Source organism: Quercus suber, unplaced genomic scaffold, assembly GCF_002906115.3.
Source record: "Quercus suber isolate HL8 unplaced genomic scaffold, Cork oak 2.0 scaffold_103, whole genome shotgun sequence".
Classification (NCBI taxonomy): domain Eukaryota; kingdom Viridiplantae; phylum Streptophyta; class Magnoliopsida; order Fagales; family Fagaceae; genus Quercus; species Quercus suber.
In genome coordinates, this window is record NW_027069568.1 from 1,514,913 (window position 1) to 1,539,277 (window position 24,365).

Sequence of the window (24,365 nt, forward strand, 5' to 3'; positions counted from 1 at the left end):
AAAAAAAAAAAAAATCCAATAAAAATTTATTGAGTGATGTAATTTTACAAAGAGTTACAACAAGCATAACTTGAACCTCCACCCCATATGCATGTGTGGAGAGATGAAATTAAAAGCATAATTCTCCAATTTATTTTTTTGATAGGTAAAATGGAAGTAAAGTTGACAAGTTGTTGCTGCCCAGGATCGAACTGGGGACAAGCATAACTCTCCAATTTAATTTAAAAAATATAATCATATTCATTATCACCATCACCATCACGTTCATTCCACACAAAAAAGAAAACCTTATGGTTTTGTAGGACGACAGCCTTTCTATTGAAACCTACAATGCAACATGTAGTTAAAGAAGCAAAACAATTTATTAATTAGAAATAATGTTTTGATTCAAGGCCTGTGTTCATGAGATACAAGATCGTTACTCCTAAGATATTTAGGCCTTATTTGTTCTTCCTTTGTATTAGGAAAATAGATAATCATTCAAAAAGAATGCTCCATTTTAAAGGATTAACACAGTTGAGTGTTGTTTAAATACAATAAATAATAGTCATTTGTGTAGCGAGACATTCCCTTCTTGTACATGTTACCTCAACTGAGGTGTAAAAGGTGAGCACCTCATCAAAGACGCCTTGCCTCACCCAAGACCCAAGGCAAGTGCACAGAGAGCATTTGACTACGCTATTCAAAACACTTCAAATATTACTAATTAAGATTCTTAACGCACCACCTTACCTTCAAAAGCCTCACTTGGCATTCCAGTGATTCCTTCCAACATCCGGACATGCCTTCCATCATCATCCTCTTCAATCTCATCATGGGAATCTTCAAGTTTGTTTCCTCCATTATCCATGAGGTCACCATCCTCATCCTCATCCTCATCATCATCTGATGGCACATTCTCATCCTACATAAGCAAGAAAAGAGAAAAGTATACATAAATACACATGTTAACAAATGAACAGGAAAGCAGTATAATAACTGATGCTATTCTGCAATAAGAAAACAAGACTGTGGAGACCAGGGCAATTCAATTTACTTGGACTAAATTTTTTCTTTGCAAGGTTACTTCTTCAATACAAGAATAAGACTGGGTTGAATCTAGCTAACAAATGCTATCGGTATTAAAGATAAATTCTCCACAATGCAAGATCATAGATATATCAGCCAACCATGCCCAAAAAAAAAAAAAAAAAAATCCCAAAAAAAAATTATGCATACTGACTTCTTCTTTTTTTTTTTTTTTTTTTTCTTTTTTATGACAAGGAACCCCATCAAGCTATGGGCCAGTGGGACCATCCATTAGGGTAAAACCCCGGATGCCTACATACCCCCACTGAGCAGGCATCGAGTACATCACAAAATGCCTCAACTAGGAGTTGAACCAGAGACTTTTGGTTTAAAGTTAGTCTAGGCACTCTCCCTTACCGCTACTGACTAATACAAATCTTGTTATTTTATAGATTTTCACCTTTTTTTTGTCTATTTAAATTTAGAAAAGTCTGCTCTTGACTTCAATTCATCACATCATGCCCAGCGATAGGCAAATAATTCACAATTTTTTTGTGTGTGCGTGCTCACTCAAACACAACTTTACCCTAAAAGCTAAATTTGAATCACATTACCCAATCATTTCAATTCTTCCACATACCATAGCATATCAGTCAACTTTCCTAATTAACAATCAGCATAAGCATATATAATTTTTTTTGTTTTTGATAGGCATAAGCATATATATACAAAAAATAAAATAAAAGGTCAGCATAGTGAAATCTCAGATGATTTCCTAAACCTTGCCAAAGCTCTAACTGAGTTTTCCAACTCAAAATCTACATCTTTATTCAGATCTCTTCTTAAAACTTAGAACCCAATTACATAATCACAACTACAGCAACACTTCTATACAAAAGCACTCAAAGACAGTTTTTTCTTTTTCTTTTTAAGACAAGCCTATACAGCCACAAATACATAAACACCTTTATACCTATGCCCAAATAACAAAAATCAAATACCATGTACTATCCAACTAAGAGAACCTCAAAAAGCTCATTAATCTCAAAGAACTAGAACCTTAAACCACAAAACATTCCCAGCTAAACAAAAGCACAGAAATTCAAAAAAACTCATAATAATTCGAGTTCCACAATGCAAAAAAAAAAAAAAAAGCACCATATTTTAAGAGAGAGAGAGAGAGAGAGAGAGAACCTCGAAATCTTCGGGAAGCTCGTATTCGAAGTTCTCCACGGGGTCGAACCGACGATTCTTCCTGGACTCTTCCTGGGGGATTTTCTCCTCGTACTCATAAATGTCATCGGTGAGAAACTCTCCCTCATCGGAATTGATATCTTCGTCTTCGCTGTTCAACTGGGTGCTAGGGTTTAAGCGTTCGATCTCCTTGCGCAGTGAATTAGGCAAGCGAGGACCCTTCCTCACATCGTTTCTCTTGGACTTCTTCTTCTTCGTCGATAGGGTTTTAGAGCCCGAACTCTTTTGCTTCTTCATCTTGTTGTGCTTTGGTTCGTCTCTCCCTTTTCGCTTCGTCTCCACCATGGCTGAGAGAGAGAGCAAAAAGAGGGAGAAAGAGAGGTTTTAGCTTGGACTTGGAGCGGCCTAATGCGTAACCTGCTTTACAATTTGCAGGGCAAAACCGCAAAACCCCGTGTTTTGGACCCGAATCAAATGGACCGGATTTTGGGATATTTGAAAATCGGATCCTACTGACGGGTGCAAGTAGATCCACGAATCTCAAACCGACAATGGCTCATTCTATTTAATATATATGTTATAGGGGCCAAAACTGGTTAGGCTCAGCCCAACTTGATCAGGAATGGGTTGAGTTCAGGGCCTAATACAACTAATTCGTTGAAGTCAATGGCTAAGATCAACCTTTAATACCCTCTGGTAGTCTCGATTCAGTAATTTAAAGAAAGAAGGTGGACAAGAACAACCGTATAATTTAAGAGCTAAATCAAGGGGGAAAAAGGATTCTTATGTAAAAGTTCCTTCCTTGGGCTAGCCGAGGAGCAACAATTCTATTGATTTATATTTCTCGGTTTTATGGTGAATACTTTGGCCTTGTTTGGATTTTGGTAAACTGAGTTAACATATTTCAGTTTTGTTAACTCAAACCCAAAAATGGTGGGCCCCACGGGTACGAAGCTTGTGTTCAGTTTTTTTTTTTTTTTTTTTTGGGCATGGTTGGCTGATATATCTATGATCTTGCATTGTGGAGAATTTATCTTTAATACCGATAGCATTTGTTAGCTAGATTCAACCCAGTCTTATTCTTGTATTGAAGAAGTAACCTTGCAAAGAAAAAATTTAGTCCAAGTAAATTGAATTGCCCTGGTCTCCACAGTCTTGTTTTCTTATTGCAGAATAGCATCAGTTATTATACTGCTTTCCTGTTCATTTGTTAACATGTGTATTTATGTATACTTTTCTCTTTTCTTGCTTATGTAGGATGAGAATGTGCCATCAGATGATGATGAGGATGAGGATGAGGATGGTGACCTCATGGATAATGGAGGAAACAAACTTGAAGATTCCCATGATGAGATTGAAGAGGATGATGATGGAAGGCATGTCCGGATGTTGGAAGGAATCACTGGAATGCCAAGTGAGGCTTTTGAAGGTAAGGTGGTGCGTTAAGAATCTTAATTAGTAATATTTGAAGTGTTTTGAATAGCGTAGTCAAATGCTCTCTGTGCACTTGCCTTGGGTCTTGGGTGAGGCAAGGCGTCTTTGATGAGGTGCTCACCTTTTACACCTCAGTTGAGGTAACATGTACAAGAAGGGAATGTCTCGCTACACAAATGACTATTATTTATTGTATTTAAACAACACTCAACTGTGTTAATCCTTTAAAATGGAGCATTCTTTTTGAATGATTATCTATTTTCCTAATACAAAGGAAGAACAAATAAGGCCTAAATATCTTAGGAGTAACGATCTTGTATCTCATGAACACAGGCCTTGAATCAAAACATTATTTCTAATTAATAAATTGTTTTGCTTCTTTAACTACATGTTGCATTGTAGGTTTCAATAGAAAGGCTGTCGTCCTACAAAACCATAAGGTTTTCTTTTTTGTGTGGAATGAACGTGATGGTGATGGTGATAATGAATATGATTATATTTTTTAAATTAAATTGGAGAGTTATGCTTGTCCCCAGTTCGATCCTGGGCAGCAACAACTTGTCAACTTTACTTCCATTTTACCTATCAAAAAAATAAATTGGAGAATTATGCTTTTAATTTCATCTCTCCACACATGCATATGGGGTGGAGGTTCAAGTTATGCTTGTTGTAACTCTTTGTAAAATTACATCACTCAATAAATTTTTATTGGATTTTTTTTTTTTTTGCCAAGCCTAATATTGGATTTGACGTTCCCAACCAGCTAATAATGGATGTCAGAATTCATGTCAATTGTATCTTTTGTTATCTCATCTGAACCTCATGCCTTACTCTAAATGTAAGATCTAAATATATCTTTTTAAGAGAAGAAGTTCTTAATCTCCAATTGTGCTGATATTTAGAAAGAGAATGATGGATATGTGAAGGTCATGCGATTCAACAGTGTGTGTGTCAAAATTGATCTACTGCAAAGTTATTAAGTGATGTAACATTGTTAAAATGTTGCATCAGGACCACTCACATGCACACTATACAAACTAGATTAGATTTTGACGCGATGCTTTGGTTAGTTAAGCGCCTTGGGCAATGTTTAGGACAATGGTGCCTCGAGGTTGTGTTTCATGGGTTATGTTGGTTTTTCTTGATGATGTCATAGATTTGATAAGTAATATGGACCTATAACTACATTGGTGTTGAAGCAATTTCAAGGGTTATGGCTTGTAAAGAACAGCATGCTTTTGTTGTATTGAAATTACACTGCACTGCAAGATGTGTGTAAAAGAAATTTCTAGGATTTGTATTATGAAAGAAAATGAAAGTTAAATATTGTTGTTTTCAATGTTAGTATGGTTGGAATGTTTTGGATAATTTTTTGTCACACATTGTATTTCATCTTGTCAAGTTTCTATTACAGAAAAATAAATGTCTGTATTTTCTTGAGAGAATGTAGCATATACATCCTGTGTACATTTGCTTTTCTTCTCCAATAAATTATTTATAACTTATATTAGAAGAAAGTCTGCATCGGTTTTTGTGTGTGTATAGCAATTCTACTTGTATTTTACTTAAAATGAAATGTACCTTTGATGGGGGAATTTGGGAATTTTTCTTGTGGCCATTAGAAGTCAATCATCTATCTTTTTAAGATATTGTGACCTGATTTCCCTTAACTCTATTTGTACAGGGAAGAAGAAGAAAAATAATGTTGTTATATCTGAGGCATATCCAGAGTCTGAATATAATCCTACTCGTGATGTTTTGGATGGTGATGGCCGCATTAGCATGGAAGACCTTTTAGGCACTCTTCAAAAGAAACCCGGGTTTGGCAAACTTAGAAAGATAATGGATCAAATGAAGAAATCTGAGGCTATTGAAGCTCCCCTTCCAACAGTAATTCGGGAGAAGATGGAGAGGCAGGCAGCATATAAAATATCAAAGAAAGACATGGCCAAGTGGGAGCCCCAAGTTAAGAGAAATAGGGAGGCACCTACCATATATTTTGATGAGGATACAGACCTGGGGTTTTCAACTGTAGGAGCAATAGCTTCTGAATTTGAACCTAGAACTGAATTTGAGAAGAAAATGGCATCTTTAGTTTATGATGATGATGTTATGGAAGCTCACAAAAAAGATGGTTCCAGGCTTCTTGAATTAAACCAGGTATGGAAGTTGTATATATACTTTGCACGTTGAATTTGGTGTCCTATCATATATAATATCTGGTTAACAATGTCCTCTCCTTTCCTTACTGCTTAAAAGTGTACTTGTTTTCATGGTGCTGTTTTGTAAAAGTTAGTGATTGCCTGAGCAATTACAACCTAGGGTATCATTGCAATTGTTGGGGTTGCATATTTTGTTGAACCTTTTCAATGGATTTGGTTATCCCATTCAGAGTGGATTCAGTTTGACAAGTATCTTGTCACCTGTGTGAATGGGCATGGGCATGTGGAAGATCACAAGCACACGTGGATATTAAATAAGATGATATAACATTTAAATGTTTTGTTTTACGCTTTAGTGAAATAGTTGGATTTTCCCCATGGAGTAAACAAACTGTCTCTAAAAATATCTGCATTTAAATCAAATAGAAAACAAAAGTGTCTAGAAAGAAAGAAAAGTTAAAGCCAATGAGCTCTAGCTCGAATGGCACTTTCCCCTTTCTCGATGGAAGGTAAGGTCATAGGTTTAAGACTAAAAAGGTGCGTGTGTAAACTTTGATTGAAGAGTTCATTTATAACATTGTTGGAAATAGATGTTTTACAGGGAAAGGTTGATTCTTATGGAAGACTAGAATCAGTCTTAAAAAAATCCCCATCTCTAAAAAGAAACAGGGAGGATATTATAAAATGGAAAAGTGTTATAAAATTGAAGGATAAGCAACCCTTAGCCACTTTAAAGTGATCTAGACAACTGTGAATTACCTATGAATATCATTTAGAACTTTGATGCTCCTGAATTTTTGCAAGATCTCTTGAATTACAGGTTTTGTGATGTTTGTTATGTTTTCAACGGTCAACCTTGCTTGGCAGGTATCTGTGGAGGATGAAAAGGAGCGCCATAATCGTATTGCTAAAATGCGCAGCCTTCTTTTTCGTCATGAAATGAAGGCAAAACACATAAAAAAGATCAAATCCAAAACATACCATCGTTTGTTGAAGAAAGACAGATTGAAAACAGCAGCTGCACTGACTGAAATGGATCCAGAAGCTGCTAAAGAGCAGGCAATGAAGCAAGAGTTCAAACGGGCAGAGGTAACTATAATTTAGAGAGAATATATAACACTCCGGATTAATTTTTATGAAGTGCTTGTTGCTGATTTGTTTCTACTTCCGAATGGATACAGGAACGCATGACACTGAAACACAAAAACACCTCCAAATGGGCAACGCGCATTCTACAGCGTGGTTTGCAAGTCCAAGATGAAGGTACTCGAGCTGCTATAACTGAACAGCTCCAACAGCATGCTCTTTTGACTAGAAAAATGAACTCTATGAAAGACGGTAGCAGCAGCAGCAGCAGCAGTGATGACACCAGTGATGAGGATGATGTAGATGAAGATTCTTCTGTTTTAAAAGAGGGTAGGGCATCCAAGTTATTGGGAAAAGCAACAGAGAAGACCCTCAAAATATTAGAAGAAGAAGATGAAGTGCCTGATTCAGGAATTCTTTCTTTACCTTTCATGGTAATATTTGGTGTTCTCTTGTTAGTTTTCTTAAGAAGTTGTACTGTATTCTTCCACTGGTAGTATTAGCTTCCATGGAACTAAAACCACTGGTTCAAATCCTACGCCTTGATACCACAAAATTTTAGAAAAGTGGATTATATTCTAGCAGCACTCTTGCTAGCTAATTTCAAGGGGTTGGTTGGGGACCATGACTTATGAAGTGTAGGTTACTAGTTTGAATCTCTCCCTTCTCCTCCCCTTGGGGTCAAAACTTATCCAAAAAGAAAAGTAAAGAACAGTAAAGAAAAAGAAGAAGAATCAGCACTCTGCTAGCTATATTTCATGTTTAAAAAGGCCAAGGGCAAATGAAAAGCACCAAATTCACAAAGAAGAATGTAACCTTATATTTCTTCCTGTTCTGCTTCATTGCTTTGGACCTTAAAATATAAGTTGTTGATATGTTCCATCTTGTAATATATACATCTTTATAATTTCTTTTTAATTTGCTCTTGGGTAGGAGCGTGGACTAAAGAAAAGAAAGGAGGCAGCTGAAGAAGAAGCTAAACTTGCTCTTCAAGAGTATGAAGTGTCGATGAAGCAGCTGGACGATCCAAGTGGGGCAGAAAATTCAAAAATAAAGGCTTCAAGTGGTAGAAGGGTATTTGGTGCAGCTAAAATATGTGCTCCAGAATCAAGAGATGTGATTAAAACGGATAACTTCTATGCTAATAGTGATAGTGATGATGACATGGAGGCCAAAGAAAATATTTTTGATGTGGGGAAAGACGGAAGTAGTGATATGCAGAAGGATGTTCATGTTGATTCTGTTTTACCTAATGAGTTTCATCAGGATTCTGTTTTTAAGGTAACTTGACTTCTTTGAGCAATCTTCCTGTTTTTTTGTATGTTTCTTGATCCATAAATGTGAAAATTTGCAGAGCTTTGATGATATTGTTAGAGATCCAGGTCCCAAGACAACATATGACGTTGCTATTTTTGCATCAGACAAATGGAGAAAGGTTATTTTTTGCCTTTAATCTTTTATTTTTTAAGAATTAAGGATTTTTTTTCTTTGTGGGGTGTCTTACTGATGACTATGCGAACAATGAGCAGATGGAAAGCAGAAACAAAGTGGATGCCAATAGCAAAAAGTCCCCGGTGGCTGTTGAACCTGAATATAATCAAGATTTACAGGTATGATCTATTTGCATTTTCTTAAAATATTTGAACTACTATTTAATAGACTGGTTGCGTCCCTTACTTTTTTTTTCTTTTTTTTTGGTTCTAGGAGCCTGTGAAGGAAGTGGGTGAAAACAGTGATACAGAAAGTGAAGGACAAATGGTGGATGGAATTATTTCATTGGATCCTAAACCGACTTATGAACTCCCTTCCCAGACAGAGCTGATTCGCCAAGCTTTTGCTGGGGATGATGTGGAGGAAGATTTTGAGAATGATAAACAGGAGATTTTGAATGAGGAAAATCCTGAACCTGAAAAGCCAGTCTTACTTCCTGGCTGGGGCCAATGGACTCGGGTACAGAAAAAGAAAGGCTTACCTTCTTGGATGCTGAAAGAACATGAGAATGCCAAGAGGAAGAGAGAAGAAGCTCTTAAGAAGAGAAAGGATGCACATCTCAAACATGTTATTATCTCTGAGAAGTTAGATAAAAAGGTTTGTGGTCTTAAATGCATCTCAGATAGCTATACTGAAATTTGATATGATTTCTCAATGCAACTACAGATTTATGATTTATCAGTCAATTTGAGTTACCATCTAAAATTAAGCAAGTCACCATCCATTGAGATTCACTAGTTTTAGAGTGGTCACTTAGAACGATAATTTCTATGACATCTAAGGGTTTACATGTTTCTGGTGGTAATTATTAATGGATTAATATTGAAGATCAAAGAATTGAGTTCTTTTCTTCATATTGAGGTAGATATATGACTTAGTGCTTCAGGCAATCCTTTGGGTTCATGTGGTGTATTGAGATAAAAAATTTTGCTTGTTAACCTTCTAATAACTCGAATTCTGTTATTCTGCTAATTGTATAAAGAATCTGCTTTACTATGCCTTTCTATGCTGATCAAATGAGTGTTCATTTTTTTGATTGGTTCATTTTTTCTTTTTTGAATTTTGATTTGGTAGGCTGAGAAACTCCTTACAAAAACATTGCCTTACCCTTTCACGTCTAAGGAAGTTTTTGAGCAGAGCATCCGCATGCCCATTGGACCTGAATTCAACCCAGCAACTGCAGTTGGTGCTCTTAATCGACCTGCAGTAAGTATTTCAATACAATTTTACGTATTATTCTCTTTTTGTGCACATGAAGATATTTAATGAACGACCAGATAAGAAATAGTAACTTCCAATGAAGAACTTCTGCCCTTCTACATAAATCTTTTTCTATTCCCCCCCTTCCCTTGAATTGGCTGATTTGTACAATTATTTTTTCATTTGCTGTATTTCTCATTTCTCTACTTTGAACAATTATGTGCAGGTGGTGAAGAAACCTGGTGTGATTATTAAACCAATTGAGTTCAAGGAAGTGAATCCTCACGAAAATAAGGAGGATCACAAATGGAGTGGACAGAAACAGAAGATGAAGAAGAGCAAAAGTGATGGCAGCATACCGAGAAAAAAGATGAAGAAGGCGGAGGGCAAAAGCAAAAAAGTCAACTGAGACACTCTTGTTCGGCAGAATTTTGTTCCTGTATTTATTTCTTCTAATCTAAACAGGTTCCCAGTTTTCCATGTTTGGGGGAGTATTACACCAAAAAAAAAAAAAAAAAAAAAAAGGAGGGAGAAAGAAAGAGAAGGAAGAGATCTTTATATAGAATTGGATGGGAATATTTGTGGATTTTGTCTAGTATTGAGGGTTAAGTTAAGAGAGAGAATTTGAGAGGCTTAAATCCGTGTATTTACTATTTACAGGTAAACATTAGGCTTTTGTCATATCTTTAATTTAGCGATTGAATTTTTTCCTGAAATCCCAGTATGTTGTGAAACTGATTGTAGTCTGGTTAACACAAGTGACAGTTATTATATGCCAAAATTACTTTATAACATATGTATATTTAAGATTCTTTGGTAAAATAATACCGTTTAAAAACTATTTGGTTAAATACCCTTTTAGTGATCTCGTCTCTTGAAGAGTATAGGACTGTCTCCTCTCTGAGATCATTTGTTGATCTATTGTGATGTTTATGCTTTATGGAGTCTCATATTTAGATTGTTTTAAATCCAATGGCTACTACCAAGAAGGATTGTTGCTCTCTTTTTTCGGTGGAGGAATTGGTTTGAATAAATTTGAAACTTCGTCTTTTTACGTAGGATCATTTGGGGCCAAATGTCTTGTCAAAAAAAAATTTGTGGCCGAATGTCATTGCTTGAAAATTGGATATAACTAGTCTAATTTCACTATACTTTGGATATGTCAATGTAATTTGCTTTTTACTATTATATTTATGATATATTAAGTTTTCATGAGAACACCTTTTACATTCAGTTTTAATTAAAACTAGTCACAAACCTTGGGAATAAATAGTTATTATTGTAATATAATGTATAATTTTTTTTTCTAATTTTTTTAAAAAGTAATTTGTTCTTTCTAAAAATTAAATAATTTATATTTGGTCCAATTAGGTCTACTTCAGTCAAATTCGGTTTTCCTTAGTCCACTTTAGACTAATTGGGTCTTAAATTGATTCTTTTTATAGGTTTTCAAAATTTTTTTTTTTTCTTCATTTTTTGGTTGAAAAGTATGAAATTTTATTATATTTGGACTAAACTCTTTAGTTTTGAGTTAAAAAATGCAAAGAAAAATGCTAAAATAGAAATTAGAAATATGAGTCTTAAAAATGTAATAAAAATGATAAATATTAAAAAGTCTTATTTGGTTTACATTGGTTCTATTCGGTCCTATTTAGTCCATTCTGTCCACTAAAATTATATTCGGTCCAATTCAACATATTCGATCTTATTCAGTCCAGTTCGGTCTAAAAATTGCTTCAATAAGAAAAAACACTACTTTTATGATTTATCTAAAAAAAAAAAAACCCAAAACAAAACAAAACCGTGGCAACCTGCTATTCCAGCCGGCAAATTTCATTTCAGTTTTTGGAGCCCAAAACCAAACCGAATTCAAAACCTGCTCCCTCTATCCATCCACTTCAGTCCAGAATGAGTGAGAGTGAGTCCACACTATTCAAAACATCATAAACCATAAAATCAAAGCAAAAAACCAACAATGCTCCACGAGCTCTTACTCGCACTCTTGGGCTACACCGGCGATCTCATCATCCACAACTCCAACTCCGACGACCGCCCTTTCAAGCTCGCCTCCGATATCTCCTTCATTCAACCCAGCGATCGGTACGCCACCAATCTCAAACAATATGCCTTGTCATTTTTTTTTTTTCCAATTTCCGTAACTCACATTTTGATAAAATTTTGCAGGGATCTAATTGAGAGGATAATTACCTTAGGGTTTTACTACAGAGAGCTTGATCGTTTCGCTACCGAGTCTCGGAATTTAAGCTGGATAAGATCTGCGAAAAATGAGTCTCCTTTGGACCTCTCTTCCTCGAAGAATCCCGCTAGCGTGTACCGTAGAGCCATTGCTAATGGCGTCGTGGAAATACTTTCAGTGTACAGGTCCGCCGTGCTCCACATTGAGCAGAAATTGTTGGCCGAAACTGTCCCTATCTTGGCTACTGTCACTCAAGGCCTCAATAAGGTCCTCTCTCTCTCTCTCTCTCTCTCTCTCTCTCTCTTTATTTTTTATTTTTTAAAGTTTGTAACATGTCAATTAGTGTTAATTGTATCTCTTTCAAATCTAAGCTATGAGGTCCTCCGTTTGACATTTGATTATAAGCTAGTTTTTGCTTATTTTATGTACTGTTTTTAGGTCTACACTACTTTTTATCTCAGCTTTAAGTTTAAGGTTTTTGAAAATAAGCTAGTTTTTAGTGTTTTTTTTTTGTCTCACGTATGCAAATAAGCTACCAGAAATTAGTAATTTCCAAACGGAATTTTTATTTCTTAGGGTATCAACACCTTAATTCGAGTTTGTTTTTAGTGAGACACTATAACTTGCTAATTTTTGTATTAATGTTAAAATTAACAAATTATTGGGCTTGAAATGGTCTGGTCATGTTCAGAGGAGAGAGGAGAGCGATCAATGCACTAGTTAGAAGTAAGAGTGAGCTGATTCAATTTGAGTGAATGAAAAAAAAAAAATGTAGAGGAAGACAAAAAATAACATTGGTAGAAGTAGTTAAAAATGACATGTTAATTAAGAAATTAACAGAGACTATGACTTTGGATAGAGCACAATGCAGAAAAAGTATACGTGTAAATTAAGGTTTTGTTGGTGTTGTTAATTTTGGATGCTAGGGTGAATAGTTGATTTTTTGATCTCGTATTGTTCTTATAGTTTGTTTTCCTCCCTTCAGTTTTTTGTTCTTTTGCCGCCTTTGTATGAGCTGATTTTGGAAATTGGGCGTGATAATATTCGTGGAGGTCAGCTTCTTAACCTGTTACACAAGCGGTGCCACTGTGGAGTGCCTGAATTGCAGACTTGCATTCAGAGGTATACATGTTTTAGCAAATTGATTAGTTATTAATCATTTTACATTGATGATAGTTATGTCTTTTCTTTAGGTACAATTTTTTTATTTTTTATTTTTTATAATGTTTATGGTACATTTCCTTATTGTTAGGATGGCATTGAGATGTATAATCACATCTGCATAACTTAAATATGGACCATTCTTAAGGAATTGTATCCCGATCTGTGTTTGATTGCTAAAAACAAGGATGCTTCTGTGTCTTCCATGGTGAGTGTAGGAGGGGATGACTGGCCCTGCTATTGGAATATGAGGTTTGTTTGTAATTTTCATGATTGGGGGATGGAGGGGGTGGATTCTTTTCTTATACGCCAAACTGCCATTTGCTGGAGGCACTTACTGGGTACGGAATGGCAATGGTGATTTTAGTTTTCAATCTAATTATGAACATTTGAGAAATGCTAGCAGGAAAGCCTTTTCCCTGGAGATGCCTTTGTTCTGTTCACGTGCCTAAGAAAGTACCATCCCTAGTGTGCGCAGCAATGCTAAACAAAAAATTGATCATAGGCAATCTTGTTAAGGGGGGTATACCATTGATCAATTGGTGTTGTGTGTGTAAGGCAAGCAATGAATCGGTGGGTCATCTTTTGCTACACTGTGCAGTTGCTCACAATTATGGTTATTTTTTTCCCGGCTTTTTTTGTGGGGGGGGTTGGTTATTTTTTTCCCGGCTTTTTTGGGGGGGGGGGTGATGTGCAGTGGATGATGCCGCAAAAAGTGATTGATATTTGTTGTTGCTGGAAGGGACTATACGGGAGACTTAGGAATAGTATCACATGGAATGTGACCCTATGTGTCTTGTGTGGTTGATTTGGGACGAGTGGAATAGTTGAATACTTGCAGGTGTTGAGAAATCCTTATTGAGCTAAACTGTAGTTTTTTGCAAATTTTATTTAAATGGTGTGATATGCTGGGGAGATTTCTTGTAGCACATTAGTTGAGTGCATTACATTTACGCTTATGGTTGCAATTCTTTAGGAAGCTCTATCTTTTGAGCTTTCTTGATTCTTAATAAAAATATTTCTTTATTACCTATCCCAAAAAAGAAAAGAAAAAAAAGAATCATTTCTTAATATATTATATGTATGGAGCATGAGTCTAGTTGATCAACTTGCAAAATTTATGCTGAACTGATGATGTTCATCTTTGTTGGTTGTTGTATGTCCAAATTATAGACTTCTTTGGCATGGGCATCAGGTCATGTATAACCAACTTGCTTCGTGGATGGTTTATGGGATTCTTCAAGACCAGCATGGAGAATTTTTCATTCGGAGGTAATGACTAAAGAAGTATGTTTCTTGTAGCCAATAAGAATATACTAATCAGGTTCAGCCAATTTTCCATCTTGGATATTCGTATGACTGATATATGCATCCATTATAGATTTATAAACCTGAAATTGGTTATATTGTTTTCTAACTTTGCAGGCAGGAGGATACAGATGTAGAGCATGGCTCATCTCTTCCTGACATACCTGAGAAGTTAGCTCGCTTATCAACCGATGATACATCTCTGACAGATTGGCACTTGGGATTTCATATTTCTTTGGTATTTTTTGAACTATTATCTTCAAAATTTTGGTTTGTTTTTTATTTTGCAATGACCACTCAATTAGTGTATTGATGGGAGTTTGTTAAGATTTGGATAATGATGATGCTATTGACTTAATAATATATATTGACTAGATTTTCCACTTTCTCTGTGTAATCTTTTGTTAATCTGGATATTCTAGTAGATGTTCTCACAGGTGTGCTGCTGTTATCTTTAATCAGTGGTGTGTACCAGAAAAGCACTGATGGTTATACCATAATATTTTGTCTGAAATTATGCTGCAGATGTTGTTGCTGTTTTTGTTTTGTAGATTGTCTTTATATGTTGCAATGAGATTGCGAAGTAGAGTTGAATAGTTTTGGCATTGGGTTAAAAATGAGCAATCGTAATTGATCATTGGACCCTTTGGAATAATTTTTATTTTGTAGACTATTTGTACTTTTTATTTTTCACCAAGTATCTGATTTCATCAATAGGCTATGCTTTACAAGCTAAGTCTGAGTCATGTTTAGGATGTTTATACTCTATATCAGCCAACATGTGCATTCTACATGCTGTCAATGTTTTTTTTAATAAAAATTATAGGTACTCTATATGTCAGTGTGACTATGGCTATGCTAGACATAACATGAAAAAATTTACAACTGATAACCTATAAAAATGAACGAAGATTTGCATGAAGAGTGCCCTCGTACTTATATTGCATTTGCATGATATCTATCTATGACATCTTGCTCACTTCCTGAGGACTTGAAGGAAGTGCAATGACTAGAAATAATGGTGTTTCTTTTTTTTTTTTTTTTTTTTTTTTCCTTTTTTAAAAGAGAGTTTACTTCACTTTTAGAAATAATGGTGTTTTTTTTATTTTTATTTTTTTATTTTTATTTTTTATTTATTTATTTTATTTATTTTTATAAGAGAGTTTACTTCGCTTATCAATTTTTCGACTTTACATTCTCTTTTGCACCACGGCACTGATCATTGGAACTTTCTTGCTTTATCAAGTTATTTAATCTTTCCATGTTATTTTGCAGGATATGCTGCCTGAGTACATCCACATGCGTGTTGCAGAATCAATTCTTTTTGCTGGCAAAGCTATCAGGGTTCTTCGAAATCCAAGCCCTTCCTTTCGGCGTGAGGATGCTTTATATCATCAGCAGATGCCAAGAGGCTCTCAGAAGCTTCAGGGGTTAACGGGCCGTTTTTCTTTTCAAAAAGAGCCTCTCATGGATGCTAAACTGATGGGAGAAGAATTACTTCCACAAACTGAGGCAGATAAGATTGAAGCTATGCTTCTAGATCTAAAGGTTGTTTGCACCACAGTACCCTGTAACATATTTATTGTGTGCAACCCCACTTTTGATGGATATTTACATGTGGAGAGTGTGGATTGTATTTGTTTATTGCACAAAATAATATCCAGTCTTAACTGTAGTCCATGCACTGACTTGGAAGATATTATATATACTTTGTAATGGATGGTATCCCCCTTGAAACGCCAAAATTTTAATGGTGAATAACCTGTTTATGCAGGAATCATCTGAGTTTCATAAAAGATCATTTGAGTCTGCTGTTGACTCTATTCGGGCTATTGCTGCCAGTCATCTTTGGCAGGTCTGAATGTGACAAAAATTTGGTTGTTTTTATCTTTTAGAGCTTCTACATAAAAAGTATTCAATCTTTTTCTACAGCTTGTGGTTGTACGTGCTGACTTGAATGGCCACCTGAAGGCCCTGAAAGACTATTTTCTTTTAGCAAAAGGAGATTTCTTCCAGGTAAAATATGAATCTGTTTTTTGCTCCTTTTTGCATTTTTATTGGACTACTCTTATGGGTGCTATGTTTTCTATTAATCTTATGATGGGGAGGTTAGTCCATGTCACCAGTCCCTTTCAAACTTTTCAAACAGATGATATTTTATGTGCTGTCCTAGGGCTTGTGCTCTTCTAGATTTTGCTGCTTCTTATAAAGGACTAATGAATATAGTTGATGCATTTGCTTTATGAACCTTGCATGTTAATCTGCATATGTGGCCTTCAGGAGGAGGAGGATCCTCTTTATGAAATTGTTGTGGCAATGCTTTGAGAATCTTTTTCCATATGTCTGATATGGATTTGTTTGAACCCCATTAAGGGAAATGTCATGATTTGCACGCTAAATGTATGATGTTTTCTCTCATTTGCTTATATATGATAGCAATGAGTACCTCAAACTGTTTATTTAATGGCATTATATGCCATGCCAATTTTTGCACATCCACTTGTGAAATTCATATGTACCTTTTGGATGATACTGTAAAGTTAATAAATATGAAAATTGCTACAAAGGAATTATGATAATGATAATGATAATGGAGTAATGGAACCTCTTTTGCCCATTTTATTCTTGAACTTTTGTTGTTTATAAATATATCTTGTATTTGGTACATCTCTGGTTGAATATAAGTTCCTATACATGTGTTATATAAAAAAAAAAAAAAAGACTATACTTGTGACACAAAACTTTAGTTGCACCTTGTGTAACTTAACCAAAATTACACATTTTTTAAACCATCCATTCTTATTTTATCTAACGGTCAGAAAAAAAACCATTTATTATGTCATTAAATAAAGTCGGCTTAAGTTTGACACATCAGCAATAAGCCATTTCACATTAAAATTTTCTATTCCCAACACTTCTTTCCTATCACTCTCTCTTCCTCTCTGTAAGTAAAACTAAAATCTTTAGAACACAGTTTCGTCTTCGACCCAGAAGAACTGGATCCGGCAAAGGATCTAGATCTAAAGGGATTGGGGCATTTGATTGTATTTTGGTTCAGCTTGGATGTGTTTGGCTCTGTATTTGGGTAACCTGCTTGGAAAGCATTGGTCACTTTCGTGGATTTTGGGTTTCTTATGCCCATTTTTGCATGGGTGATTTGTGCTTATTTCAGTTTATGTTTCTGTCTAATAAAGACAGAATCCTAATTCTAAAATTCTTAATTAGATAGAATCTCTTAGGATTGTGATTTCTTTTTTTCTTTTTTTTTGGTTGGAAGAGCTGAGATATTAATGGACTATTTGCATCCAGATGGATTTTATTATTAATTGGTTGGTTCTGTACTTTGGGTAAAACAAATTCGTGCATTTGAAGTCACTGTGGAGAATGATGTACACAAGCAAAGGAGAATATCAATTTAGAGTTATATATTCTATTATAGCCATTCCACCTGCTTGGTTGAATCTGAAACCACCCCCAAGTCCAGCAACATCACTACTGTCAAGACACCATCTGAGAAACAGAATTCACCAAGAAGTCAGGAAGATAGGCCAATTCTGACCATTAACCATTGAAGAACTGAGTGTTCTGTAAGTATTTCTTCAAGACAGTCAAGAGGCTGAACCTAATGAGAGAGAGAGAGAGAGACGATTTCGGGAATAGAAATTTTTTACCAAGGTTTCAAACTTAAGCTGACTTTATTTAATGACATAATAAATGGTGATTTTCTGACTTGTTAGATCAAATAGGAATGGACAGTTTAAAAAATGTGTAACTTTGGTTAAGTCACACTAGGTGTAACTTGAACCCATCTCACACACACACACACACACACACACACATATATTTGATTGGTAAGCACACATCCAATGGGACTTGAAATTGAACCCACGACCTCACCTCCAACCAATTATTATGGGAGAAGGAAGTGCCGGTTGAGCTATAGCTCATTAGCACAAAACTTACTATACTATGACAATTGTAATTTATACTTGTTAAAAAAGAAAAGAAAAGAAAAAAAAAACTTGTGTAGATAAACAGCTATGCAATTTAATTGAAATCTTGTGGATATCTAAATGTTGGATAAGACGTGATTTTTACAGTGCTTTCTTGAGGAGAGTCGCCAATTGATGCGTTTGCCTCCTCGCCAGTCTACTGCTGAAGCTGATCTTATGGTCCCATTTCAGCTGGTAAGTTAGCATGAGTGATTTCTAGTGCATGTGATTATAGGCATTGATGTAGCGAAAGTGTCTATTCTTACATGTTATGTATGTTTCACATTTATTACTGATGGTTGGAAACACATTCATTGGTACTGATTGCAATGCAGGCTGCACTAAAGACTATCAGTGAGGAAGACAAATACTATCCGAGAGTATCATTGCGGTTAGATCCAAGATTGACTATTCATACTCAGTGATTTACCTAAAATCTTGACTGTAAAACCATTTTTCTGTCAGTCATATCCTTTCATTTTAAAGTTTGACAAGCATATGTACTCATTTAAATTTCTACTTCTTCTAGGATGCCTTCATTTGGATTCACGGTCAAATCCTCCCAAGTAGATATTCCAAAGCCAAAAGATTATGCAGATGGAAACTCAAGTTCTGCTTTGTCAAGTGCTTCTTCAGAGATGTCCCTTGATGGATGGGATGGTATTGCTCTTGAATACTCTGTTGATTGGCCCTTAGAGTTGTTCTTTACCCAAGAAGTGCTCTCAAAGTAAGACTACTGCTCCTGTAACTCGTGGATGCCATTTTCTATTTTCTTCTTTCTTTGTTTTGATATAGCTAATAAAGTTGGAACTTTTTAACAAGATTCTTTTAAATTTTTTTCTTTTACATGGAGTAAAAAGAGGAGCCTTTTCAACTACGTACTTTAGTTGAAAAATACTTGATAGTTGTGGAGCTGCTAATTAGTTGAAAGTACTTGACAGTTGTGGAGCTGTTAATCTATACACATCTTAACAATGATTGTGCTCCAGGTATCGCAGGGTCTTCCAATATTTGCTGCGGCTGAAGCGAACACAAATGGAGTTGGAGAAATCATGGGCCTCTGTGATGCATCAAGATCACACAGATTTTGCCAATCGTCGAAATGACCGTGTGAATCGCCCAGTGTCTCAGCAGCGAAGGCAGCGGTTTAGACCAATGTGGCGTGTTAGAGAACATATGGCATTCTTGATCAGAAATCTTCAATTTTATATCCAGGTCATTATTGATGCCTTTAAGTTTCACTTCTATATTAATCTTTTTGGAGATTGGAATAAGCCAAGCAGGCAAAAAAGTATTCTATACTAATTGTACTTTTACTGTTTTACCATATAATTACAGAAGAAAGAAAATATGAAAAACCCGTCCATTTACATTCTAAGCCGTTTGCTCAACATTTACATTAAGGATGATCGTGACGTATATGCCGATGCAGAGACACAGGATCTGATCCAGACTCGGTCTAATAAAAAAAGTGAATATAAAACAATGACCCATATGGGATGTCTATTAGATGATATACAATGGCGCATATGAGACTTCTCAAGTATCGATTGATATACATTTGTTAATTACATATGGAATGTAGTCATGTACACACCAATCAAATCAATCTTTTGTGGTATCCTAAGAAGGCTTTCCCAACTATGGCATGTTACTAGATAAGAAACAAGAGAAATGGTTATAATTACAACTGAGGAATAGTTGAATATAATTTATTTCTGAATTATTTTCTATATCAATATGCTGCATAAGTTGGTTGAATGGGTAACTGATCAAGTTACTTCAGATGTTTATACTTTTCATATCAGTTATTGCTCTTTGAATAATCTGGAGAAAGTGCCCATTCTTATCTAGTAACTGTATGCCTTTCTCTCTTCTTTAAACCTAAATCATGAAGTTTGTGATTTCTTTATGCTCATTGATCATTTATGAGTTCTCTATCCCTTTTAAAAGTTTCATGTTTCTATTTTAGGTGGATGTTATAGAATCTCAATGGAATGTTTTGCAAGCTCATATTCAAGATTCTCATGACTTTACTGAACTCGTGGCCTTTCATCAAGAGTAAGTAAAACAAATGGTTTGTCATTGCAAATTGCTTCTGCATTATAATCTTCTATATTACTCTGGGAACTCTTTAGTGCTATTGTTTGCTTAATTGTCTTAAATGTATACAATCGCTAATGACTAAAGATATTCTACAGAATTGGGTACTGCTTGTTTCTGTTACAATTATGGAATGCCTTTGTGGTGCCAGATGCATCATTGTGCAGTTCCTATGTTTAATGTTTCTCATTTCTTTTCAAATTCCAATTCGATATCCTTAAAGACTTAACGTTCTATTTGTCTCAGCAGAAAACATTTTCCTAAAAATGATTCATTTTCTAGATAATGTTTTTAGGAAAACTGACTTGTCTTCCTGTGTTTTAGTTGTGACCTTGAAAATGAGCTAGAAAGCATTTTTTGTGATTTTGCGTGCATGGAAAATCATTAACATTTCTTGTAATTCCAAGTAATTGCTTGCTTTTGATTCACTTTTTATTGAGACCTCCTTCCTGATCTCGTCCATGAAGTGCTTGATGAAGCCTTCAATGATGACGAAATGGCCCTTGTGAAACAAATCGGCAAGGAGTCCTAGTATTTTACGAAAATTCTGGTGATGAGGTTAGTGATGACGAACTCCGTGTTGGGTGACATGGTGATGGTGGGGTTAACAACTCTGCCTTCAAGGACCAAGCCGAGAAGAGAGAGAGAGAGAGAGAGAGAGTGGCGTTACTGTTGGTTGATGTGTGGTCTGTGGTGTGCAGGTGAGAGTGAGAGTGAGAATGTTGAGAGTGGTTGGTTTATGAGCTCTGTAATGTTCTGGAAAACATATACCACTCAAATGGGGCAGTTTTCGTGGTTCAAATGGATGGTTTTCCATTGATGTTTGTTTTCTGTAGTATGGAATACTGGAAAATATGTTCCACTGAAACAAACAGATCTTTAGAGAAAGATCTTGCTATTTACTAAAAGAAATTGCATGTGTATCTCTCCCAAGCATTTGTGGTATCTTATTCAGGGAAGTAGCTCTGCTTTTCTTTCTTTGCTTGACTCATTTGGTGTAGTGATGCTTTTTTTCCACATAGCTATTATTGATAGTTCAGTCTTTAATATATATTCTGCACAGACAATGTTGATTACAGCTTCGATGTTTTCATAATTCTTAAATTTTCTAACAGGTATTTGTCAGCTTTAATTTCACAATCTTTCTTGGATATTGGCTCTGTGTCAAGGATACTGGATGGCATAATGAAACTTTGCTTGCAGTTTTGCTGGAAGATAGAAAACCAAGAAAATGGTTCAAATACATCTGAACTGGAACATATAACAGAGGTACCTTAGTTAAATTCTCTTTAATATGATTATGGATGCTGCATGTATAAATGATAATAGAGAAAATAAGCATTTCGTTTAGTAGTGGTCATTTTTCTTCATGCTTTGAGTTTGAACCATCAACTGAACTTGGCCCAGTTGTCTCAAACTTGTATTTATTGCACCGTGAAAAACGATTATATGTAGTTTTTCAAAGTGATTGTTGCAACCCTGCAGCTGTGAACATCAGATGTGACCTTTGCATATCATGGAAATGTGTTTCTAAAGCAATCCCCATTTCCTAAGCAACATAACTGGAAATCCTGTCTGCATTAAAAGTTATCCCCTGTTCAACTGAGAGATGGCAGACTGCAGTACAAGTAGAATTATCAATTATGACTGCTAAGGAGTTGAGAACTGTAGGATTTATCAGTGCCAATCCGAAATCTGCTGTGCCCATTCTACTATTACCTCTTTTTCCCTTACTTTGTGTGTGTGAGAGAGAGAGATAGAGATAGAGATGTAAATTCCTCGTCTTGATGTTTTAAGCATGGCATACACTGATCTGTGAACTCCATTTCCAAAATATGCTTTGCTAAGTGGTATTAGGACAAATACATAGCAATGGCTCACCTTTGGGGCTGATCATGGTGAGTTGGTGACACATCAAGCTATGATTGAAGCAGTATAAATCTAGAAACCAAAACAGAAAGCTTGCATACAAATTGTAGTGTTAACTGAAGAATAGATGTTTTGTTCTTTTCTATTCAAGAATCTATTTGAATGTTCACTGAGTAAGGACTCTGCCATATGACTAGTTGAAGGAAGTAAGGGCTCTCTGATCTAATGGGTAGTGTAGGGTAAAATGGATATAAACATTTTTTATTACATTATATTAAATCCGGCAAAAAGGACTAACACATGTCACTGGAATTTTCCCTAGATTGTCTTGGTGCCACATGACTTGGTTTGCCTATCTGAATTTTATTTTAAGTATTAGCACTTCATTAGTAGTGGGTGCAGGTCCTGTTGTGTCTATCACACAACACGTCCAAAATTTTTGGAGTGATTTTAATGGTTTCATATTTAAGTGTTCCCTCTTACTTCTTACAGGAATTTAACAAGAAATCGAACTCCTTATACACTATATTGCGCAGTAGCAGACTTGCTGGAAGTCAGCGAGCTCCATTTCTGAGACGTTTTCTTTTGCGTCTAAACTTTAATTCCTTTTTTGAGGTATTCCCTTGTGGATGTTTCCTCTAGATACTCTTCACATTAGCCCTATAATTTATTAACAAAATACTGATTCTCTCTTAACAGGCAACTGCAAGAGGTGTGCTGAATGTTGTTAGACCACGTCCAGCACTTCCTGCGTTAAATCAACAATAGCCTTAATTCAGTGGCAGGCTTGTTGCTAATTTCAAGATTACTGCCATGTGAGCAATGGTAAATTCATTTCTGGTTTTTTTTTTTTTTTTTTTTTTCGAACTTCCTGTTCACCGGTACTAAAATTTAATGCTAGTCTGAGGATAGATTATGAAATGGCCAACTTCTTTTGACATTTAGGTGGTGCCTCTAAGGATATGCATGTCTGTCATCAGCTTGATGATTTTCTGGTTATCAATTATCATCACGTGGGGGCTTTTGGTAGCTGGCTTAGTTTAATGGGCTCTTTTGTATCATTTGACTATCCAGTGAGGGTCCCTTGAAGGTGAGGTGTGGATTCTGGTAGCGGCTTGAGGCCTTGGGTGTATTCTTGCGCTGAGCTTGTTGGTCTTTATGGTAAACTATCCTTCAGCCACTTTGTTAGTATTCTTGGCAGGTAGCATCATGTGCCTGTAGGCCCAAGGTTGACTCTTTGGTGACCAGACCAGTCCTGGGCATATTCAGATGGTGTTTTTAACGGTTTAACAGTCCTCTTTGTAGATGCAAAAATTAAATTAATTATTTTCTAAATACGTGATTTTTGTATATATAAAATTGATTTTTATTGGGTTTGTAGCTATAGATGTGTGAATTCAAGGCTGGGTTTGAGGGGGATTACAGAATTGCACGATATTGTTCTGTAGTTTTTTTTTTTTGGTTTGTTATTTTATTTACTTTCCTTCATTTATCTACCATGATTTGGAGAGAAGGGATCCTCTAAAAGCTGGAGTCTACCTTTCATGTGGATCTAAGTTATTCACGTATGCCTCCATAAATTGATTGCAAGCATTGGATTAGTACCAAATAGGTTTGCCTCAAGTGAAAAAGACCCGAATCCGATTTAAGCTGTCTTATTTAACTTTGTCCTATCAAACTTACTAAAAACCTACATCAAACCTAGAGAATCTTCTGCGTGAGAAAAATATTGTGCACCAAATCAGGGACAATTCAAATCAAGGCCTTCCAGATTTTCTTCAGTCCTAGATTGATTGGAAGGGATCTAAAAGTTCCAAAACAAGCTTCTACACGATTTAACAGAAGATCAAAGTAAAGTTACAAGTCATGTATCTCGTCAAGTTTTAGGACAGAATCCTTTTTTCCTGGATAATAGGGTTTATAAATGGATGAAAGATTTTTCTCATTAAGAAAATTAATGAAAAAAATTGCAAGAATGAGTTTGTCAATCCCAAGAAACATTAAACAAGAAAATGTATAGTTCTAAAAAAGATCCTATTGCTTTGAAAAATGTACAAATGTCTATAATGTCAAAAACAAATTATCTTAAGAATAAAGACTAAATAAATAGAGGCCGAAGGTTGACTCTTTGGTGACCAGACTAGTCCTGGGCATTCACAG

At 35.6% G+C, this 24,365-nt stretch overlaps 3 protein-coding genes across 3 annotated transcripts; 2 read left to right on the top strand and 1 right to left on the bottom strand.

Annotated features, from left to right (window-relative positions):
* Window positions 1–694: 694 nt before the first annotated feature.
* On the bottom strand, window positions 695–2,645 carry LOC136068198 (uncharacterized). Its single transcript, XM_065775037.1, has 2 exons — window positions 2,203–2,645; window positions 695–904 (listed from the first exon to the last, which is right to left on the bottom strand). The coding sequence occupies exons 1-2, from the start codon at window positions 2,545–2,547 to the stop codon at window positions 716–718; spliced, it is 534 nt and encodes a 177-aa protein (XP_065631109.1). The 5' UTR covers window positions 2,548–2,645; the 3' UTR covers window positions 695–715.
* An 814-nt stretch (window positions 2,646–3,459) lies between these two features.
* LOC111993072 (uncharacterized) lies at window positions 3,460–10,369 on the top strand (the record flags this gene model as incomplete). The annotated part of the gene is given in 10 exon segments (XM_024024924.2): window positions 3,460–3,631; window positions 5,321–5,796; window positions 6,666–6,887; window positions 6,980–7,318; window positions 7,818–8,165; window positions 8,239–8,319; window positions 8,414–8,494; window positions 8,589–8,972; window positions 9,450–9,581; window positions 9,802–10,369. Coding segments are annotated over 10 exon segments (2,418 nt in total), but the record flags the coding sequence as incomplete, so codon positions are not given.
* A 992-nt stretch (window positions 10,370–11,361) lies between these two features.
* On the top strand, window positions 11,362–23,642 carry LOC111993043 (gamma-tubulin complex component 4 homolog). The gene is made up of 17 exons (XM_065775038.1): window positions 11,362–11,675; window positions 11,760–12,039; window positions 12,758–12,894; window positions 14,107–14,205; window positions 14,359–14,479; window positions 15,517–15,789; window positions 16,016–16,096; window positions 16,174–16,257; window positions 18,342–18,428; window positions 18,569–18,624; window positions 18,763–18,960; window positions 19,223–19,448; window positions 20,206–20,294; window positions 21,452–21,605; window positions 22,698–22,820; window positions 22,905–23,030; window positions 23,151–23,642. Exons 1-16 carry the CDS (start codon window positions 11,551–11,553, stop codon window positions 22,971–22,973), a joined length of 2,202 nt encoding a protein of 733 aa, XP_065631110.1. The 5' UTR covers window positions 11,362–11,550; the 3' UTR covers window positions 22,974–23,030; window positions 23,151–23,642.
* The last annotated feature ends 723 nt before the right edge of the window (window positions 23,643–24,365 follow it).

Coding starts and splice junctions, on each gene's coding strand:
- LOC136068198 (XM_065775037.1), bottom strand. CDS start 2,547: ATGGTGGAGACGAAGCGAAAAGGGAGAGACGAACCAAAGCACAACAAG. Junction 905..2,202: donor AGCTTCCCGAAGATTTCGAG/GTTCTCTCTCTC, acceptor TTGCTTATGTAG/GATGAGAATGTGCCATCAGA.
- LOC111993043 (XM_065775038.1), top strand. CDS start 11,551: ATGCTCCACGAGCTCTTACTCGCACTCTTGGGCTACACCGGCGATCTC. Junction 12,040..12,757: donor TCACTCAAGGCCTCAATAAG/GTCCTCTCTCTC, acceptor TCCTCCCTTCAG/TTTTTTGTTCTTTTGCCGCC. Junction 15,790..16,015: donor CTATGCTTCTAGATCTAAAG/GTTGTTTGCACC, acceptor CTGTTTATGCAG/GAATCATCTGAGTTTCATAA.